At 41.4% G+C, this 23,196-nt stretch overlaps 1 protein-coding gene across 4 annotated transcripts in view; it reads left to right on the top strand.

Moving 5' to 3' along the window:
- Nucleotides 1–22,324, top strand: part of AGO2 (argonaute RISC catalytic component 2) — a 91,105-nt gene extending 68,781 nt beyond the window's left edge. For all 4 annotated transcript variants that reach the window (XM_053244074.1, XM_053244073.1, XM_053244071.1 and 1 more), the window contains exons 18-19: nucleotides 1,265–1,464; nucleotides 9,635–22,324. In XM_053244074.1, coding sequence (XP_053100049.1) covers nucleotides 1,265–1,464; nucleotides 9,635–9,743 — 309 coding nt within the window. In that variant the 3' untranslated portion in view covers nucleotides 9,744–22,324. The remainder of the gene's footprint in view (nucleotides 1–1,264; nucleotides 1,465–9,634) is intronic.
- The last annotated feature ends 872 nt before the right edge of the window (nucleotides 22,325–23,196 follow it).

Below are 23,196 nucleotides of genomic sequence, written 5' to 3'. Positions count from 1 at the left end.
TTTGTGGCTGGAGTTGATACTGGTTATCCAACAGTGGTATTGGGAGAATAATTAAATACAACATCTCTCCTAAAAGTACACATAGGGAATTATCATTTGAGTGAAGTGGCAAATCTTCTTGCGCTTCCTTCTTCCCAAATAAAATTGAGCTGATGGGATAGTAGGGGCTAAAGTCTCTAACACAAATCCACTGTCATTGAAGTTCTTCTGAAGGGAAGAACTTGATACCTGTCTCAGGATCCTATCCTACCATATAATTTTGGGCCCACCTTCAGATGATCTCTTTCCCAAGGTTAGGGCAGCCCCACTGTTTGTGGCTTTATAGCTCCTTAAGTTTCTTCATCTCCATGATATAACACCAGATCCAGATCCATTCTGTTTGCTTGGTGAATATGCAGAGAGAAATATAAAGCAGAAAAGCACCAATATAACAGAGAAATCTCTTAGCAATTATACATTGAGCCACAGATTATAAATTGTCAAGCAGAGGTTCAGGTCCCATGTGGCTCATAAGAATCTTGCTCCCAAAATGCTGTTCTCCTAGAGACAGGAGCAGATCAAAACTCTTTCTCCGTTATTATTTGGCTAAGAGATCATGGGAGTGTAGTCTGTAAACTCTGATTAGTCTCATGTCTTTCTGAAAAGCAACAGCAGCATAAGACAGTGAGAAGAAATTGAGCTGTGTGATGAAAAATTGGGGTTCTTCTAATTCTTGGCCCCTTTTTCTTATGCCTTTCCAAATTGGAGAATTAGTTTCCTTCCTTAACCATTGCATGAGGAGTTTTGGAGAACTATTCGTACATCTGCAGCTATAGAAATTGCTGAGATGGGACCATATTGGATTTTTCTTTGTCAGTTGCCTTATTTCCACCTTCCCCTACCTGCTTTCAGAAAAATTAGGGGATGTTTTGGCCATGATGGGCAACAATGGAGGAACTTACAAGTTACCATCACTTGAGGTCTTAGGCCCAGTTCCAGTCAACTGTTAAAACTCTGTGTGTGTGTGTGTGTATAATTTATACCCCGCCCAAACTTGCATCTCTGGGCGGCTTAATTAAATTAATATTAATATTAATTAATCTTCTCAAGAAGGCAAGACTGAATGGCTGCCATGGCAAGTGTGCTGGGGGTGGGGCTCTCCCAACTAGGAGAAAGGGCTTGAATAAGAAAAGTCCTTGATATGATGGCATGCAGCTAGTATAACTCTACACTTGAGAAAATGCATTAGTGTTATTTGTACATTTGTGTGTTGTTGTTTTTTTAGGGAACAAGCAGACCTTCTCATTACCATGTTCTCTGGGATGACAATCGTTTCTCTTCAGATGAGCTTCAGATCCTCACCTACCAACTGTGTCATACATATGTACGCTGCACTCGTTCAGTTTCAATCCCCGCACCAGCATACTATGCGCACCTGGTTGCCTTCAGAGCCAGGTATCATCTGGTTGATAAAGAACATGACAGGTGAGTAACCTTGGGGTAGATTTATAATGGGCAGAGTGTGCATGTGTGTTTTTTAAGTTGACTTGAGATTGTATTGATTAAAGGTACTGTTTCACACTTTGGGACATTGCAGATTTAAAAGAGCTGGATCAGGCAAGCCCTCCCCTCTAAAGCAATTGCCTCCCTTGCACCTTAATCAGGATATGGCAACACAGATTAAATACAATTAAGTCTAACCAGGGTTTGAAGCTGAGTATATGGATGTCCTAATTGGTTTTACTTGCAGTTGACAACTTGCACTTGTCAGCACTAAAGAGCTATTTAACTGTAGTTAATGCAGGAAGGCAAAATTCATTTTGGGGAAGGAGCGCAGATGATCCCATGGCTCTCTCCTGGTTTTTTAGCCCTGGGTAAGAGATTGTTCTGCTTATGTCTGCACCAGGCCTGTATGCCTTCTCATTAGGCTGTTAAATGTTGTTAACGAGGGACTTCTCATTTTTTTGATGGTTTCAAGTGTAACTATAATGTGTAAGAATTTTAATGGAATATTCAGAAGATCTGGATTGTGATCCGTTGTAATAATGAGGAATGGGGTTCTGCACCTGCGCAGGGAGCTCGCGGGCTGACTGAGTAGCTCCTCATGACGCCCCGCCTGCACGTGCTTTGCTGAGTTCATTAAGAGTGGCAGTTGGGGTGTCTCTCCTTCAGTTTCTCTTTGACCCCCTAAGCATTCAAACCTCTTAGTGTTAGCTCCTCGGTGGATAGTTTTTCTCTGGTTTTTGACCTTGGATTGGGACAATGGACTTTGATTTGGAGAACGATTTGGCTCTGTTCAATACTTACTTGCTGATTTAGGAACTGGACTTTTGGATTTGGATAATGGACTTGCTTCGCTTAACTACTGGGCTAGAAGAATAGAACTGATCAATACTCTCCCAACAATGGAGGTGAAAAAGACATTCAAACGCTGTGTAAAGTGCCGGGCTAAGCTGCCTTCCACAGACCTCCATGATGTGTGCTTGCTGTGCCTTGGGGAAGAGCATCAGTGTGTAAGTTTTGTTGCTCTTTTTCTAAACAAAGCTGGCAGAATTGAGCACTTCACCTTTGGGCAGCATTATACGATGATGCGCTCCGCCTGCCTACTCCACGGCCGAGCTTGGCGTCGATGCCAGATGCCCTGTTGGGTGCAAAAAAGTCAGTGGCTCAGTCAACGTCGGCAGTCAGCCCGAGTGACCGTGGAACTGCACACCAGCAGTCTAAAACTGCGGCAGCTGCTCACTCCGAGTTGAGAGATGGGATTTTCAAAAGGCCATGTAACGTCTCTAAGAAGAAGCATAGGCTTAAGGAGTGCAAGCACTGAGAGTGATTCCAATGAGGGCACAATGCCATCAGCCAGTAAACACCGAACACCCTCGCCAGCTTCGGTGCAGATTTTTGAGGGCAACTCAGACGGATCAGCTTCGATGCAGATGGTGCAGCCGCTGTCAACGTCAGAGCACCTAACCATGTTCACAGCTTCAACATTGGAGCTGCCGGCATTGACATTGATGACAGCTATGTCAAGCTTAACAACATCGACATCGGCGTTAACATTGATGACAGCTATATCGAGTTTAACAACATCAACATTGACAACTGCTGTGTTGACGTCGAGTAAACAGCTGAGGCAGCTGGCTTCGACGGCGACTGCTCCGGCTTCGATGGCAAGGATGATGCCGGTTTAGGTGTTGGCATTGACAGCAAGAACCTACCATCTGCTGTACCCAGCACAGACCCCGATACAGTCGCCTTCGACTCTGAGAACACCGAGGGCCCAGGTGTTGGCGAAGGGACCAGCAGTGACTTGTAGACGATGTCAGGAGGAGCTGCCTTCTCTGCAGGATCTCTTGGACTCGGCATTGAGCACACCATCGGGGTCAACTTTCCATGGTTTCCTGAGCAGAGGACTCGACATTGAACGGGAGGATGATGCGCTCGTTCCCCCTCCGAGGACACCAACTATATCACTGTTTAGAGCACAGCACGTACCGATGCTTCCTGAAGAACGGCTGCCAGTTTCAGTGGCATCAGCATCGACGGGGCAGTTGGAGAGGCATGGTGTCTGCTTACCTCCATCTCTGCCAGCTCACCTCTGTGGTTATCGCCATAGGCTTCCTAATGACTATGTGGAGCCTTTAGTGGTCCATGCAGTGGTGCCTCAGGACCCTGCTCTCCAGATACAACCAGCACAGCCTCTCGCTTAAGATACGGGAAGAGGAAATCTAGCCCTCCTTGCCAGACAATGATTCTGCAGAGGATGAGGTATCTGATGTTTCGGATTCAGATGACATCAGTCGGAGGTCAGATCCTCCATCAGATGTGCCCCCTCGGCTTTCAACTTCTCCAAGCAAGGGATTTAAGGCATATCAAGCCCTTATAAGAGATATCGCAGAGACTCTAGGTATGGATCTCAAATCCGCAGATGCGGATGTTGTTGATTCAGTGTACATGATGGGCAGGTCCAAGACATCCCATCCTGTAGCCCTCACTATGATCCCAGCAATTAGTAAAGCTGCCAAGACAGCATGGGAGGTCCTCCACGTTTCAACTCCCACTTCTAAACGGTTGGAAAACTTGTATAGAATCCATGAGGAGGAGAATACTTACCTGTTGCGCCACCCGGTGCCCAATTTGTTAGTCGTAGACTGTGCCCAGCATGGGGTGGTTGCCGCCATACGACACCTGGAGATAAAGAAGGACGAAAAATAGATGTGATGGGAAGGAAAATCTATAGCACTGCTACGATTAGAATTGCTAATTATGTGGCATGCATGGCATGCTATAATAACCTGTTATGGGATGCCCTTTTGCAGGATTCAACATCCATGGCACCTGAGGAATTCCAGTGGAAATTCAATGAAATATATGAAAAGACCACAGCGATAACAAGGCAACAGTTAAGCGCCTTTAAACATCTGGCTGAAACGGAATCATGCACGATGGTCATGGCAGTGAGCATCCGTCAACATGCCTGGCTCTGTTCCACATCCTTACTACAAGATATGAGGGACAGAGTAGAAAGCCTTGCCTTCGATGGAAAAGGCCTTTTCCATGATGACACGGATACGAAGATTGAGTCATTAAAGAAGTCAAGGTTCACAGCGCGTACCTTTTTGATGTCTTCAGCTACAGCAGAGAGTTCATCAAGAGGCCACTCCTATTCTCACCAGAGACCCTATAAGTTTCAAGAAAAGAGAGATTTCAGAAGGCAATACAGGCCCTATCAATGGTCTAAAGCAGGGATTCTCAACGTTGGGTCCCCAGCTGTTATTGGACTTAAACTCCCATAATCCCCAGCCCCAGTGGCCTTTGGATGGGGATTATGGGAGCTGAAGTCCAATAACATCTGGGGACCCAACATTGAGAATCCCTGGTCTAAAGAGTTTAGCCAAAACCTGAAAGGGAATAATACTTGCCAGAATAAGGACAATGCAAAACAGGCCTTTTGACGGGATTGTTCATCCACTGCTCACGCCTTCACTGACCAACACCCACATCCACAACATTGGCTCGTTACCACCCAGAATAGCCAATCATGCCAGGACCCCTACCATCGGTCCTGTAGTTGCCGGAAATACCATCAATCTGTCAAGCCATGCCCAAGCATGGCACAATATAACATCAGATCGCTGGGTCTTATGCATAATACAAATGGGTTATGCAACAGAGTTCAAAGCCAAGCTGCCATTTGGGGGCATAACATTCACCACAGCCATGATACTCCAAGAGGAAGTGAAAGTGTTACTGGAAAAGCAAGCAGTTGTTCCAGTGCAGTGGGCGAACAGGCTTTCGGGTTACTACTCTTGGTACTTCCAGATTCTGAAGAGAGATGACTGAATCAGAGCAATTATGGACCTTTGGGGCCTCAATTACATCATGACCAGAAAGTTCAGAATGACAACTCTACAGGCAGTTCTATCTTTCTTGGCCCAGGGAACATATGCAGCGACACTGGATCTGAAGGATGCCTACTTCCATGTGGGCATCCAGGAGAACCATCACAAATATTACAGGTTCATGGTGGGCGGTCAGATCTACCAATGTGCAGTTCTTCCTTTCGACCGCACCGAGGGTATTCACCCAAGTGGTGGCAGTGGTGGTGGCCTACCTGCGGACACAAGGAATAATAGTCTATCCATACTTACACGATTGGCTCCTTGTCGGCCACAACAGGGAACTGTTAGTCGAACAGATCCAATACATGGTCTGCTTGCTCAAAGACCTAGGGATCAATATCAATTGGAAAAATCAAACCTTACCCCTATGAAGCAGATGAATTTCATAGGTGCAGTCTTGGACTGAGAGAAAAAACGTGTGTATTTGCCTCAGTAACGCATCAAACAGATACACTCCCTCACACAGCAATTTTTGAATAAGCCACTGCAGCCGGCAGTGCAGATTCAGAGGCTGATGGGTTTGATGGCCTCCTGTTCCATGACAGTCTGGTACACACGGCTACGCATGTACACATTGCAACATTGGTATCTTCGCAGCTTCAAACCCAATGTGGACAGCCAGAGCATGCACTTGGAAATTCTGCAAATAGTGTTAATGAGCTTCCACTGGTGGATGGAAGGGAACAATCTGACTCATGGTGTTCCATTCGCGCCTTTAGTCCCAAACTGTTGGGTCACGACGGATGCATCACTGACAGGTTGGGGGGCTCATTGTGCAGGCCATTGCATCCAGGGGACTTGGACACAGCCCCAAATCCAGCAACATATCAACTATTTGGATGGCGATGTTCCTAGCACTAAAGGCGTTCGAACCGATACTTCAGGGGACAGTAGTACAAGTGAAGTTGGACAATACAACGGCAATAGCCTACATAAATCGGCAGGGGGGGAACGGTTTCCATATCGCTCTTGCCCAAAGGATTTGGGAGTGGTGCATGCAACATGCCATCTATCTAATGGCACTCCACATTAGGGGTGTGGACAACCACCTGGCTGACAACCTCAGCCGAGTCACTGATTACAACCAGAGGCACGAGTGGGAGATAAAGCCATGCCAACAGAAAGTGTGCCAACTACTGCTTTTGTGCGGGCATCGGGTAGGGGTCCCTGGGGGATGCGTTCCAACACACTTGGTGTGTGGGACTTCTATATCTGTTTCCGCTGTTGCCGATAATAGGATGGGCACTGGCGCAAATTATAAGGGACAGAGCAACCTGCATTCTGCTGACACTGTGGTGGCCGCACCAGCCGTGGTATGCTCCTCTACTGCAATTGTCAAAGAGGAACTTCCACAAATTCCCACAGGCACCAGACCTCTTAAAAGGGAGGAAGAAAGAGTTCTACATCCTGAGGTCCAGACCCTATGAATGACAGCATGGTGGATCAGGTTATGAGGGACGTCCTGCTGAACAGTAGGTGACTGATAACACGGCAGAATTACGCAAGCAAATGGAAGCGCTTTATGACGTATATGAAGGACAAGGGGTTCAAACCCTTACGTGCCACTCCACAACAAGTGCTACTATACCTATCCTCCCTGAAATTGAGACGCTTGGCTAATGTGTCAATTGAAGTGCATTTGGCAGCCATTTTGGCAAGGCGCAAGGGTTGGGATGGAACGACTGTGTTTTCCCATCCTGATTGCATACGCTTCATGAAAGGGCTAAATAATTTGTATCTGCCAGTGCGGAGGCCGATAGAACAATGGAACTTGTCTTTGGTGTTGTCGGCTATAACAGAGCATCCCTTTGAGCCGTTGACGACAGTGCCCATTAGACTACTCACACTGAAAACTGCTTTCCTGGTGGCAATCACGTCAGCAAGATGTGTGAGTGAGTTAACGGCTCTCCAGGTGGATAAGCCTTATACCCAGTTCTGTCTCCACAAAGTAGTCATGCGGCTAGATCCGTGCTTCCGTACTAAGATAATAACTGACTTCCATTTGGATCAGAAGATAATCCTGCCCACCTTCTCCCAAGAGGCCAAAACGCCCTTGGAGATAGCACTTCACTCATTAGATGTGAGAAGGGTCCTTCTGTTTTACCTACAGAACCCATGAATTTAGGAAATCCAGGAAGCTGTTTGTGGGGTACAATGGCAAATGCAAGGGCTGCCCGACTTCTCGCCAGCGCCTGGCACATTGGAGCTGATTTTCCTAGCGTATAAATGTCAGGGGGTCGCACCTCCCAAGACTCTGCGTGTGCATTCAACTAGGGCATATGCAACATCAGCTGCCCACCTATCTGGCATCAGGATGTCGGATATCTGCATGGCAGCCACATGGTCCTCTCAACAGCCGTTCATCAAACATTATGCAATAGACTTGAGAATGGCACAGGAGGCAAATTTCGGGAGAGACGTACTAAAAAGGGTGTTAGCATAAGCTTGGGATCTACTGCACCCACCTCCAGGAGGGGAAGCTAGCTAATCACCCATTCCTTATGATTACAACGGATCACTATCCAGATAAACAGGTTGCTTACCTGTCATTCTTGATCTGGAAGTGATCTGTTGTAGTCACAAGCCCCTCCCGAACCATCCCCGCTGCAGTGCAAGAAAGCAGAGAAGGACATTGCAGTTGAACTTGTGGATCGTCACCATGGGCGGTCTGCGAGAAACTGAAGGAGAGACACTCCAACTGCCACTCTTAACTAACTCAGCACAGCATGTGCAGGCGGGGTGTCATGAGGAGCTACTCAGTCAGCCCGCGAGGTCCCTGTGCAGGTGCAGAACTCCATTCCTTATGACTGCAATGGATCACTTCCAGATCAAGAGTTACAGGTAAACAACCTGTTTTGTTTTTTTTCCTGTTAAAGGATTTTGTGTTTGGACATGTAGCCATTCTGAGTTCTTTTGAAATGAAGGTCTTGTTATTGTTATGGTTCTGCAGTTCATATGGTACATATTCTTGCTCTGCTGCCATTTTGTTTTAACATAGTGGAGCTGACCAGATTACTAGAGTAATGGTTCTTTGTTGTAGAAGAACTACCTGTAGCTCACCCCAAGGAAAAGGAATTAAAATTTTGGTTTAAGATGCCAACAACATTATTGGCCAACATGATGTGCAGCTTAAGAAGGGCTGTGGGTCTGCAAGGGGCTTCAAACGTCGTCGTGGCTATGGCCCATTGCACAGCTGAGTGGGCATAGAGTGGGGAGCAACTCTTGAGATGAGTGGAGAGCAAGTTTTACTTCTCTCTCCTCCCCGCAATAGCCCTTCCCACTTGCATAAATCTGTTTGAGGGTTGTGCAGCTTTCCTTGCAGACCTGTAGCGCCGTCTAAGCTGATGTACTGCTGCGCATATCAGCCAGTGTGTGTGGGTAGCAGAAACAATATGGCCCCTCACTTGGGAACAAGGGTAGTATTACTGACAGGGCTCTTGGATTGATCCCTGTGCATTGAGAGGAATGCCTTGCTAATCTGGAAGTCCAATATAAAGGGATTATAATACAGGGTATTCTCATAACTGTGTAGCTGCACAGTAGACTGTAGGGAAAACCAGCATGCTGCCCTATTTCTTCTAATGTAAGGTAGAATTTAAGAGGAAAGTCTTCTTTGCTATGAACCACACTGCTCATTGAGATCATCAGGAGAGGTTCGTCTGCAGTTGCTACTGGCTTGTCTGATTGACGAGGGGTGGGCCTTCTCCATTGTTGCCCTGAGGCTTTGAAACGTGCTCCCTGCTGAAATAAGAGCCTCACCATCTCTTACAACTTTTTAAAAAGGCTGTGAAGACACATTTGTTCACCCAGGCTTTTAATTAGATACTGTTTTAATAGTTTGATGGTTTTTAATAGTTTTAATGTTTTAAGTTTTAAATTGTCATAATGTTTCAACCTTTTTACTTGTTGTTTTTATTTTAAACCGCCCAGAGACTTGTGTTTTGGGCAGTATACAAATATGTTAAATAAATAAATAAGGTGGGAATTCGTAGGCTTTTGCTTCTCTGTCTCTGGCGCACTTCTAACTTCATGTGAAGAATAGGCCTTGTGTTTTGGACAAAACATCTAGTCTGTTTTGAATTTATATGGTGTGGGTTAATTGGAACAATTAGCAATAAGAATATATTCATTTTATATATTACTATTTCCTACCATTCTACAATAGAACTGCCTTCTATGAAAACTTACGTCAAAAGTAGATGGCTTAAATGAAGTTTTCCCTTCTTCTCTATCTTCCCCTGTCTTACATCTTCTAGTGCCGAAGGGAGCCATACATCTGGTCAGAGCAATGGCAGAGATCATCAAGCACTTGCAAAAGCTGTTCAGGTTCATCAGGACACCTTACGCACCATGTACTTTGCTTGACATGTTGCCATGATTTAAGTAACTCAGCTCAGAGTTGGATTCACAGGAGACCAGCTGCACTTAGACCAACAGTTGCCCAAGCTACAGCGACAGCCAACGAGTGATGCATCTTTATATTATTAGGTTTTTATTTTATTTCCATTTGCAAGGAAGCCTTCCGTCTAGAATTTCAGACTTGATTGTGAACTGCAGACCTGTACAAAATCACACAGCTATTAGAAGTGTGGATTTGCCAAAATCAAAAGCTGCTTGTCAGGAGAAAAGGAAAAAAAAAATCAAACCCCACATTTTATAATTAAATCAAGAGCTGTGATCTCAGGGCTAAACACAAAACTTTTCACTCAATTATGCTATTTTCCATATATACTTATTTGTAACTAATCTGGAAACCCAATTAAGATCAAGTTTAATGGTATGGGAAAGCTATCAATTTGCTTTTATTCCTGAAAAGAAAGCAAAGTGCTACTTTGGGTGCCATTTAAAACCTTGATCATTCTGGATGCATTCACTTGGGGGAGGGGTGTTAATGATTGCTACGCAAAAGCAGAGAAATCTGGTATGTTCTTGGCTGTCTTTTTTCAGTGAACAGTCTGTGTGGATCTAAGGGCAAAAGTATTTTCTGAAGTTTGTTCTTGAATGTCTTTCATTGAGCTATCTAACATTTTCATAGAATGAATTATGGAATTATTTCAGGAAGAAAAAGGAGCTTATCTATTACTTTTTATTAGGTCCATTGGAAGATTAGCAAAGTGTGCCATTAAAAAATAGTGGTTTTTAAAAAATATATTATTACAAAAAATCAATTTTGATTATTAATCATGGAGTTTGTCCTGTAGGACTGTGACACTTAATTTTCCAAAGTTTTTCTAAAGAATACGGGTCTGTGGAGATACAGTACAATCTATTTCACTGTTATGTTTGAATTAATGTAAAATTTATATATGTTTCACAGTATTAACATGATAGATTAGATGCTATTTATTTTTATTTACTAAGGAGTGCTCAACATATTTCTGTTAACATATCAAGGATGCTTTGGATTTTAGAAATGGATTTATCATGGGGACACTAATGATTTAGGGTGCAGTTCACCAAACATTGCTTTCAAAAATTATCTTTTCCTTTCAAGAGAGTTTGTTTGGGAGACCTCATATTTTCTTGAGATGAATAGAAAGGATGCAGTGTAGCAGTGCTTGGTGAATTGCACCTTTCAAAGCAGGAATATGCAATTGACTTAAAAGTGACAGAGTTGATAGATTTACATGATATATATCATTTAGCCTGTACCTGGAAGGACTTTGAAGAATTTGTACAACACAGTAGATCTAACACTTCTGTAGTTCAGGCATGGACAAACACAAACATTTCTTGATTCATTCAGGCACAAAACATGATCTATCTGTTTGATAATCTGAGACATAGAAGTGGAACAAAAAGAGATCTGATACTTACTTGAGGAGGGAGGTTATTTTATGCATAAAGTGAATAGAAATGTGGGCAGGAGAGGGCGCCATCCTCTCTGGGGAAGCATTAATTCTGTTGGAAACTAACTAAAAAGAAAAACTTCTGTACGTTTGCACAGAGTTCATATAAATAATTATTCACAAATACCCATTGCACTAATGATGATGACAGGAACACTACTAATAAATATACCGCAGAAGAAAGTCCAGGAAGTTTTCCTCCAAATCCCAATGTCAAAAACAAAAACTAATAAAGTCAAGTATAATTTTAAATGTTTTTTTAAAAAATTCCTAGGATTAATTAGAATTAATTTTATCTCTCCTGAACAGCAGCCCAGCTACTTACTGTTACAAGATCATAGCTCCCAGCCCTCTATTCTGAGAAGTAGGGAGAATGGGGTTAGGCTGTGCTAGATTTGTCATGGTACTGATTGTTGATGTCTGAGCAAATAGGTGCTTATTTTTCGCTGCCTATAACATTGTAGGGATCTACTGTCTGCTGTGCACCAGTTAAAGTCTGCACCTAGTATGCAGTGCTTCATGTTGCCAAACAGATGTGGCTGGAACAGGCTTTTGAGTTTGTTGTGTATTTTTGTTGCTAGAAAGGCGGTGTATGTGTTGTTTTTCTTAAAACAACAACTGTAAACTGCTTTTCAAGCAGCTTAATAGGTGTAAGAGAAATAGGATCCAACCAGGGTCTCTGTCATTCTGCTGCGGAAAGCATATTGCTGTGTCTTCTTCATGAATTTGTTGCACTTTCCAACTAGTATTAGGAGAGATGTTGAAATGTGAAGTCATGTTCAACTTTGACCACCATTCAGTCAGTGAACAAGCTAATCTTTTAGAAGCAAATGTGTTTCTGAAATTTTGTCCTGATTAGCTGTTTGTCCTAGTCAGGCATTTCTAAAATGTCATCCATTCATTATTTTCTTGCTTTAAAATGTATCAAGCAGAAAAAGAGAGGCTAGGATGGTAGAATCTTCATATCCAAAACTGTGTGGCCTGGTGACATCATGGAGCCATCTCCCATGGCTGCTGTTAACTAGCAATGATCTACAATAGTACCTGTTAACCCTAGGTGTTAATTTCCAGTTTCCAACCACAATTATTTCATTGTGTCAGGTCTCAACCCGATCACTGAATTGACATCCCCCAAATGCAGTTGTTGAGGGCTTGTGTAGACCTTTCTCCAAAGAATTAATGTTGTCTTGTCACTGGCATTTGCATCTGTGTGTTTGTGTGTACCTTTCTGTGCAGTAGAAATATGATGGTTTTGTGAAGGTTAGTTGGGACAGAAATGTAACCCCCCCCCCAAAAAAAATCCTGTATACTGTATTCTTAAAATAGTGGCAAACTAGTATCTACCATATTTCATCTTGTGGGGTGGTTATAAAACTTTTTTTAACAACTGACAATGCACTTTGATAAAGTAGGGCACTCTGAATATGCACAGGAACTGCTTTTTATAATATATGCATAAACCAAAACTCAGTTGAAACAAAGAATACACCTTTTCTCAGTAGCTGTTTACTACAGCGGCTCTTGTAAGCACAGCAATATCTCAGGTGAATGATTTCATATAATTTTATCCAAAATATCCTCCATGAAAACAAAGCAGAATAGTTTACAAAATGTGAGGTGGAGTCCAGGATTACGTGTGCACGAGGAGGCATTTATCCTTAAAATCATGTCAAAATGTAGCTTTTGTTAATAATTGGACTTTAAAATAAATTGTTTCTCTTCCTCTAGTAGAGGAACCTGGATCTTAAAATCACCCGCATAGTGATGAATGAAGCAGTATACATTTTCACAATCAAGGTCTTTAAAAACAAAATTGTTGGTCATAATTGGCAAACATCGGCCTTTGGTGTTCAATTGTAGCCAAACGTCTGTTGCAGAATTGCATTGGTTTCAGTTGCTGCAATCCCATTCTCTCTCCCCCTCCCCCCCATCCTTCAGCTGCAAGAATTAGACTGTGCTGGATGCTTCTTTATGCCACTGCCTCGGCTGTTCTACTTGGTGCTTAACACGTCACACAACATCTCCTTAATCTGAAATAACAAGTGGCTGGACTCTCAGTTCTGTTGAAAACAGTTGTTGGTTTCACATTGCCTAGTAAGAAGCCTCATATTGTAGAAAGTCTGGAGGACGTTTTAGGAGAAAGAAAGAAGGGGCACACAAAGATTCCTGTATGCCAGCTGTTCCTTTTTGAGTTTCTTGTTTAAGTTCTAAAATTTTAACAGTGTTGAGATGTACAAGAAGAGTTCAGCAGCCAATAGGAATGGTGCTGTTCTAACAGTAATCCAATAAACCAGCAATGATAACTGAAGCCATTTTTTATTTTGTAAAGCAAAATTGATGATGATTGGTCTCTTGTGCCTTTTTAAACTACACGTTCTTGATGCAGTGACCATTGATGACTTCTGGGGAAATAACGGGGAGGTCTCTGCTACCCCTTGCTGAGAGGCTGTATTGTGCTGGTCAGGGATTCGGCTGAATCTCCTCCCCTGCTCTCTTTGAAGTCCGTATCCAAGTTAAATAATGTCTTGGGCCTTGGATCTTAAGCACAGACGTAACTGAGACAGCCAGTTTCATTTCTGTTATAGTGCTGACTTGGTTTGGGCTATGCAATGCCCTGTTCCTGAATATTTTTATAACAATGCTTAGATCACTGGAATAACTTTTTACTTTGGTTCCAAAAAGTTGCCAATGAATGTTTCTGTGGTGGGGTCCAAATTGCAAGGATATATTCTGTAACTAATTTGCACAGGGGAAAGAGGAAATCTCACCATATAGGTATTTTCTCTGTTGCTCTACTCTCACATCCATAACGTGCTGGAGAACAGCTCCTGTGTTTCAGTTAGGCATCTAAAATTATGTTAACTCATAATGCTAAGGAAGGCATGCAAGCATGCCCGAGTTGTGGAAGAATCTTGATTAGTGCCAAGTTCTTGGAAGTAGGTGTGTGTGTGTGTATTGATTCTTCTCATCATAGGATGTCAGACATAAGATTGACATATTTTGCTAAAATATAGGATGGAAAAGTTGCCCACTTGATATCTCTGGGAAGCCCAAAGGCATGAGGTGAGGGCATGCCCTCTCTCCTGATGTTGCTCCCCTTGCAACTGGTATTCAGAGGCATATTGCCTCTGAGACTGGTGGTGGCCTAGAGCCCTCAGACTAGTAGCAGAGATTAATTTAAAAATCAAAACTGGGAACAAAGAAGGAAAAAAATGACTGGAAATGCTTTGATCCAGTGATTTGCAAGCCCATTATACTAGCACCAAACGTTTTCCCTTGAAGTCAATGCTCTTTCTGTTTGACAATTTAAATTTGAATTTCTGTGCTGCTTCATAGTCTCTCCCTCTTCCTGCCCCTGCAATTTTGAGAGATAGTCACCCATTTCTTGAAGAACATATTAAGTCTTTCCATCTCTACTTAGCAATTTAGGGAGGAAGAAGGTGCCTGAATATTAGGCTAGAATATTAGGGGCATTTTGCTTTGAGGATTGTAGATAGAAATATTGCCACATGTGGTACAACCCAGAGAACATTACTAATAGCCATAAAGTTTTGACATATAAGGAGACGAATGTAAATAAATTGTCTCTAGTTATCAGTAGCTATAGATTAAATTGCATTTAAAAAATTTGAGTGCTTTTCTCCAAAAGCACCTTTTCTTTTCAGTTGTGGCTTTTTAGAATTCAAATGGCATTGGTGCTTTGTGGCTGAGTCTGTGCTGAATATTTCCCTCTACATTTGTATTTTGTTGTTAACAACTTGCTTCTGAAGGTATCTAGGCAATCATTACTAGCAAAAACTCAAGCAGGCTGTAATTGCACTGATTCTTTTAACCTTCTTTTTACTGTAATTTTGTTTGCATCTGCTGTAGGTTTTGGATTAATCCTGTACATAGTGTTAGTGTCTGTCTAGAGAGAAATTACCTCTATTCGTTCTTGTATTTCTAGAGATAATGGCCCATTTTACAGTATTAAGAGATGAGCTATATGCACATATTAGTTTCTGCATTTCCTCCATTTATGTGTAGTTTTCAAATCCCTGAAGGGCAGAGTTTGCTTGTTTTGCTGTATATATTTTGAGGAAGTTTGTCCGCCTCCATAGTTTCTTCTCTGTCCTTCTCCAAAATGCACTTTGATAGCAAAATAAATAATTCCCTCCCCCATCCCCTACTACCATGTGTCATGCTATAGTGTAATCAGCTGCCCATAACTCTGCCATGCAGCTCATCCCTGCTGTTTTTGACATGGTCACAATAAATGCCGTTTGTGAGTTCTGCCAATAGAAATTAATGGCAGAGAACCGCAACCTCTGATGTGTATAGGATGTTCCAACACAACTGTAGTTCTTCCATCCCTTACTTGGTATCAGTCACTTTATCATACTAATCCTGGTGGTGTGATCTGCTTCTTTGGTGTGGCAAGAACTATATAATATCCCATTTAATTTTTTGCTTTGTTTGTGTTTTTGCATAAAATATTAAAAAGTGAATGTAATGGCTTGGTCAGTTAGCAATAGCAAAAGGAAATAACTGAGGGAAATAGGCGCTCTCCCGCCTAAAATAATGACACGTCCATGTGTGAGACGGCGGGACTAAGAGTGCCAAAGAGGAGCTTGCGATTCTTCCACGGAGTTTTTTGTGCATGTGCACAACCCAGTTGTGAGGGACCATTGGTCCCCTTAAAGAGCCTTCAGTTAGCAGATAGTTAAAGGTTACCCCCAATGTTCTTTGAAAGCGATTAGGACATTTATTTTCCTAAAATGCTATTAACATTGCTGAAAGCAGCCAAATTTCACATAAGACCTGAACTGCTAAGACCTATTGACTTCAGGTTTGAGAAGTTGAGTGCCATACAGACTCTTTTGACATGCCTTTGTTCAAAAAGAGCAAGTCTGGATATAATTCATAGGAATTTATTTGTGTACTTTGCAAAAAAGTGAAGCAAGTTGCTTTTACAAATTTGGCATGTTCACATTTTTCTTTAGGGATAATGATGATACTGTGGAATGGTCAACTTTACCTGTATTTGCATTCTTTCTCATACTGCTGTTTCTAAATAGGAATTGTTTCCATGTTAAAGCATTGTGTGTGCTGGTGAGGAAGGGGTGGGGGAAGCTGTGGCTGAGATTCAAAAAGCTACCGTAGGCCTGGGATTGTTAATTTATTTCCCCTATGAATGCCGTATCACATGCTGATTTTGAAACTCCTCAGTTTCAGAAGAAGTTTGCAGTGTAGCTTTAGTGGAGCGCTGCTGTTTGGAAATTGCAAGTGTAAAGCTCTGGAGGCACATGGAAGTTCTTTGGATCCAGGTGCGTGAGTGAGTGAGTGAGTGTGTGTGTGTGTGTGTGTGTGTATGTGTGTAAGAGAGAGAGTGAGAGAGTGAGAGAGAGAGAGAGAGAGAGAGAGAGATTTAACTGAAGGTAACATGAAGGTGCTTTAAACTTAGATTCAAATTAAGATGAAACTGTGTGTTAAATATTTTTTAAGATAGCTATTTAGATAATTTTTCTTGAAACTTTAACCGTGAAAATGCTATTTTCCCCAACACCAGTCAATAGCCTATATAAACTTTAAATGTGCAACAAAAATAAATAAATATGTTTTATATTATAAGTGTGTTCTGGGTCAAGCATTTGGTCACACCTCAAATCTTGAAATGAGTGCATGTGCAACTAAAGGTGCTTTTATCTCAAACTGTAGAAAACTGTCTTGTAATAATTGCATTATTTGTTGGCTGAATGCATCATGCTTCCTTATTTATAAGTAACCATATTGCGTCAAGATCTTCTACCTTGTATATCATAGGGCTGTTACCAACAAATCACTTTCTGTGACATAGTATAGTTAATGCGAGTAATTTTGAGGCTTAGTCTAGGACATTATTAACAGTGCTTGTACTCTAGAATGTTTGTGACATTTATTTACCAAGATTAGACATGTTTGCTGATGGTGTGCAAATAGGTCTGTCTACAATTTCCACCCACCTTGGTGTTTGGCAGTGAGGAGAGGGGGGCAGGAACAGTGGCACTCATGGACACTAGGAAAGTATGCAGATGCCAGTCAGATGTGTTCTTCAAAGATTGGCTGAGGTACAGAGAACTACTTTGATCATACTGAAGAGCTTTGACTTTGAACAGAAGACCCTGGCTCCAGTCCCCCTCCCCCCCACACATGGTTTTAAGGGAAGCCATTTTACTTATGCACTGGCTCTAGTTTGCAGGGAGTTTTTAAACTTGGAAAAATAGGTTGCTGCTGATTGAGTGTCAGGCATTGATTTTACTTGTCCCTTAATTTCAACTACCGATTAAGATTTCCCATGACTTTTTTTACAATGCCAAGGTCTAGTAAGCCTCTTAAATTAAGAGTATATCACAAGTGATAATGATGGGTTATAGAAAATCTGAAATTTGTATGGATGACAACCAAACTTAGAAGGAAACCCTATATTAAATACTACTTTATAACTCAAAGGGCTAAATTTCCTTGCATCTTTTCTCTGTCAAAACCCTATAAAGAGCAGATATAGTTCAATGGTTATTTTGTTTATTCCTTGACCAAGTTTATTCCTTGACCAAAGGCACACATACCTAAGGCAATCTCTGGAATGTCCCCAAATTCATGTAGTTTTCCTTGTAGAAATTTTTGTACATCCAAGAATAAATGTGGAACAAAGCAGGAATAATGCCCGCAAGTAGTTCTGATCTTACTCCCATGTGAATCAATCAAGATTGTGCCAAGGAAAGAAATTGGGCTTGTTGCCCTTCTTCAAAAAAGGAAACAAACACGCCCTTGCCTCTGATTATGACAAGTGAGCAAAACTGTGGACACCTTTTAGATTTATGTGGGGAGACACTAGTATACAGGGCTAATTTTTCTCCATCTCTGAATTAATTGTACAAACAGCTGATAACATCATACCTTCCTCAGGGTGTGTGTTAATCCTGACTTTCTCTTTCCCCTTTGTGCATTGGAAAAGCCTTTCTCTATGAACTCTTAAGTTCCACTTCATACATTTTTTTAGATGTACCCTGCAAAATGTAAACTTTGAATATACACCTCTTATACAAGCAAATCCATCAAAGGCCACACCTCCTTGTCAAGTGTCCCTTAGGTGACAAATCTTAGTTTGCCATAGTATAAAATGTAAAATTGGCCTGAAATTCCAGCAGTTTCCGGTTTTAAGTTCACAAAGCATGTGGACAATGCTGACCCTTGTGATCCTCAGCTATTTATCCATAACAGGGAAACGTAGTAGAAGGGTTTTGTATAAATACAGTGGAGGAGGAAGGACCAGAATGTATGTAGTAATCTGATCTTGAACTTTGGTATACTTCAGATTTAACTGACATCTCCTGGGAGCTTCTTAACCCATAACTGAGTTTTAAGCAGTTATTGTAAGCCCCCCACCCCCGTCCGACTTTTTTTTTTAAGGGCAAGTTGGTTATCTGGAAACTTCTGTGTATGTAGCAAGGCTGCACAACTTTGGCCCTCCAGTTGTTGTTTTTGGACTACAACTCCCATAATCCCTAGCCACAGTGGTCACTAGTCAGGGCTGATGGGAGTTGTAGGCCAACATCTGCAGGAGGGCCGAAATTGTGTGCCCTGTAAATATCAAGAGAGAAAAAAATGGGGGTTGGAAACAAAATATGATAGTCATTTTTCAAAAATGGAATGAGAGGAGAGTGAAGGGCCTTATTTCAAATGGTACTAAGTTTTAATTAATATAACTAGTTTACACTCATTTGCTGCCTCTGTGTTGCAAGGTTTCAGGCTTTCAGATTATAAAGTCTCTGCGGAACTATGAAGTTAGCACTTGAAGACAAAAATGCAATCTTATATCTGCCCATTGACATTGTGCTAATTTCCATTTTGCTATACAGAATTGTATACTTTAGACAATTATCTATAAAATAAACTCTGCAGGAGAGTTAGCATTGATGCAATGTGTATGTCTAAGGGTTTTTAGTTCATGCTTGCTTGATCCTACATGGTAATACTTTAACCTAAGCCTTAACAAATGTCCAAGATCAGAATATGCAAAAATATTGAGTAGGACTAGTGCTTTTCATGAGAAGGCACAACATATTTTATTATTAAATAGTTTTATCCTTGAAACCAGTGGCCTTCATCCAGACTAAGATTTGCATGTGAGGAACCTTTTCACTTGTGAATGGAAAGGGCGACGATTTTGGGCAATCCATCCTTCACTCTGTAGCTGTTTGGTGCTTTCTGAAAATCCGCTCTTCAGTATATTTTTGGGAGGTGCAGGTGTCTGCAGAGGAATAGGGCCTGCTGAAAATGGTCTTCGCCTTTCATTTGCAAGTGGAAGTGTTTCCTATGCACAACTCTTGGTATCTGTGTGAGCCAGTTGTTTTCACCTGCCTGTAGTCTAGTTAACTTATCCCAATTTTTACATGAACTTGGCTCCAGTATATAGTCACACTATCGATCCAGAGGTAGTACAGTATTGTGATATGGGGAGAAAAGTGATTTGATTAACTTATTGAATTATTTTTAAAGGGCTAAGGGATTAATATAGGTAACGATTTATTCCTCCAAAGGAAATGTAGTTGTGTGAGAGAGGAGACTGACGATTTTTAAACATGTACATATGCTGAAAAACTGCTCAAATAGTTATGTTTTTCACCTCTTATGACTGACATTGAATCCTTTTATCTACAAGATTAATTAGAGGGGCAAATGAAGTGGTGGGGACCCAGCTCTCTTTCCAGTTTGGATCTACCTCAGACTAAGCAGTTGGGTGCTAATTTATTCAAATTTATCAATGAGATTGTCCAAAGTGACCAAACATTATGTGATTACTTGTTTTCTGAAGATGAGCTAAAGTTTGAATTTTTGTGTTGCAAAAGATGTATTTGAGGTTTTTTCTTCTTTATTGTGCCTTTTCTGTTGAGTCCCAATGCACAGCAAAATCAAGTCCTACTCCTATGCTAGAAATAAATCCTTTTTAACATCAAAACGGGAAACTGTCAGGTTTTTAAAAAAAAATAGTGTATTTTTTTGTGAATTAAATTATAAAATATACAGAATGCTTGTAATGCAGAGAGGTTTTTTAAGTCAAGACAAAACAATGATACTTCTTAACTAGATCCCAAACACTTCTATGCATATATCTGTATGGCCATGTGGCCGTCCTTTTGAGCATCTCAATCTGTTTGCTTCTGAGGATGGGCCTTACCAGTTTGCCTACAGGGATGGGCCTTGCCGGTTTTTAAAGCCTGGGAATGAAATCTGCTCCAACCTGCAAACAGAGCTCTCATGTGGGCTGACCGATTTAGTTTCAATGAAGGATGCAAATCTGCGCTCACAGATCTGTGTCCTTCATTTACATAGGGAAGTCCTTGAGGGCAGGGGACTTCTTTGAGGGAGCTCAGGGTGTCTGTGTTGCTGGAATAGGGTGAAAGTGTGTGCGTGTGTGTATGTGTATATGTAGCTACTAATACCCAAGCATTTGTGGCTGTACATATATATACATGTATATAATAAAAGTGGAAGTGGTGTGTGCATATGTCAGGTGAGGGAATAAAATGTCAAAGTAACTTTCTGCATGCTTTTATATAAAAGTTTGAATACCCCTTTTCTATAACCAACTTTTTTTACTTTTTTTTGGAGACCGAGTTGTAATATACTATTGTTTTTGAAAACTGAAAAAAAAAAAAGACTTTATAAACAGTAACCAATACAGCATGGGAATCATTTTCTGTATAATACTTAGTTTTAATATTGAAAAGAAAAGGAAAAAAAAAAAAGCGGGGGGAGCATCAACATTCCTAAGTGGCAGGATTTAAGCTATACCCTAAAGGAATTTTGCTGCAGAGAGACTCAATCAACAGGAAAAAAAATTACAAAAATGCCCCGGCGGGTGTATAAGTAAAGTTATATTTTATAAAAGAGTAACCATCCTTTTAATATGCTGCATAGAAATGATCAGCATTGTTGCACTTTCTCAGTAATAATGTCCTGTAAATTGGCTTATGGTCAGAAATTTTAAATGTTTTTAATGTACCATAGTACTTTGGGCAGAAGGTAAGAAGACTTACAGGTACCTCAAGATTGAAACAAGAGCCTGAATATGCTGCATTTTGTTCCTTTTAATTTCATAGAGCATTTTGTTTGGCTTTCATTAGTTTTATTATTGTTACTAGCTACCTGGCTTTTAATTTGTACTTGTTGGACCTCCGAAGAATTTTAGAGAGTTGGTTTATCTTTGCTTGGTTAGATATTCTTATCCTTTACTGGTATTAAGTAGTTGATATCAGGTCTGCCCTGCATTGTACACTAGAGGATGTAGTGACTGTTTTTACAAAGTAGATTTTGAGAAAAAGGATACTAAGGTTGTAAAACAGACAATATATGTTTCCTTTTGGTTTGTTTGTATGCTTGCTTGTCATGGCTGAGACAGCAGAGTTGGGGAAAACAAAACATACTTGGACCTGTAACATTGCTATATTGACCAAGGAATAAGCTAACAGATAATAGTTAGGGTAGCCTAACTGGGAGGCTGAGCCACATTGTACACCACCCCCCGACCCCAAGGATGAAGAAACTGAGTTTCTGTCCAGGTGATTTCAAGCAACATATGTCTGTTGCTTGGATACATTAGATCTAATGAACTAAATTGGTAGTGGTAATTCCCTAATACTCTATAATATGGATGGAGAGGTAATTGTTTCAGGTGTGTGGTGGAAGGGGGTGGGAGGTAAATGCTTGAAGGAAGCTTCAGAAGACTGTGAAACTCAACATTTATTGTCCTGTTTTAAGCTTAGGTAGTTCCTCTTTCCATGTTTTGTTTTACAGCTTGCTAGGTAAAATACTTTGCACTATTTCTGCAATAAACTCATGGCAAACTAACCTTTTACTTTTTGTCTTGGTTTGTGTATTGTGTGTATATATTATAAACTAATACAAAAGAACTAGCCTAGGTTTTTTTACCTCCATACCATGACATGTAACAAGCTGAGAATGCTGTAAATCTTGACAAAATATGTGAATGATATTTTATAAAGTTATTTTGTATGGTGTCAATTTTGTTTCTTCCTCATAGTATGTCAATAAATTACTCATATTTACAAGTTCAAATGTATTACTTTCTATTATGTGCGGTAGACGACAGTTGCCTTATATGTTGTGTAGAAGGGTGAATTGTTTCCTTACAGTTCAGTTCCCGTAGGGTGTGGGAGAGGAGGGCCATTGTGGCATCGTTTAATGTCAATGTGTAACATGTTCTTGTTGTACACACACAGTGCAGGGCAACCATGCTTTATCACACAGGAACTCTTCTGCACAACTTCTGAGGAAAGGTTGCCTTGCCTTTTCCTAGTGGCAGAATAGCCACTGTCTAGGATAGCCCCTTGATGCCTTTGAAATTTTCAGACTTGCTTCAAAGGATTGTGCTTTGCTTCCAGGCAGAACACTGAAAATTGCAAGCCAGGGCAACACTTTCACTCCCTTTTACAGCACACACCTCATCAGCATATCAAAGGTTTCTAGTTCACCAACTTCACTTCTGACCTAAAGGAAGGAAAGATTGTGCCATTGAGTCGGTGCCGACTCCTGGGAACCACAGAGCCACGAGGTTTTCTTGGTAGAATACAGGAGTGTTTTACCGTTGCCTTCCTCCCAGAACGTATGAGATGATGCCTTTGCCATTGTCACGGAAGTGAGCATCCGCCTCCAGCACCTTCCTATATTACTGCTGCCTGATATAGGCAACTACAAATATATATTTACTAGGCACGCTTTGGGAAGCACACTGGTGGGGATTCGAACCAACAGCCTTTTGCTCCCTAGGCAAGCTGCTCCCCCAGCCTAACAAGCTGTCAAATTGTGCAGTGCTCAATATAAGGTGACCAACCTGTATGTTAAAGTGATGTATTAAAACTAGCAGTCCTACCCCATCCATTTGGTATAACTGCTGTATTCACCTGACCTTGCACTTTTCAAAATGCCCA

Source organism: Hemicordylus capensis, chromosome 4 (assembly GCF_027244095.1).
Source record: "Hemicordylus capensis ecotype Gifberg chromosome 4, rHemCap1.1.pri, whole genome shotgun sequence".
Classification (NCBI taxonomy): Eukaryota; Metazoa; Chordata; class Lepidosauria; order Squamata; family Cordylidae; genus Hemicordylus; species Hemicordylus capensis.
The sequence above is the reverse complement of the archived record's forward strand: the minus strand, read 5'-3'. Positions and strand labels throughout refer to the sequence as shown.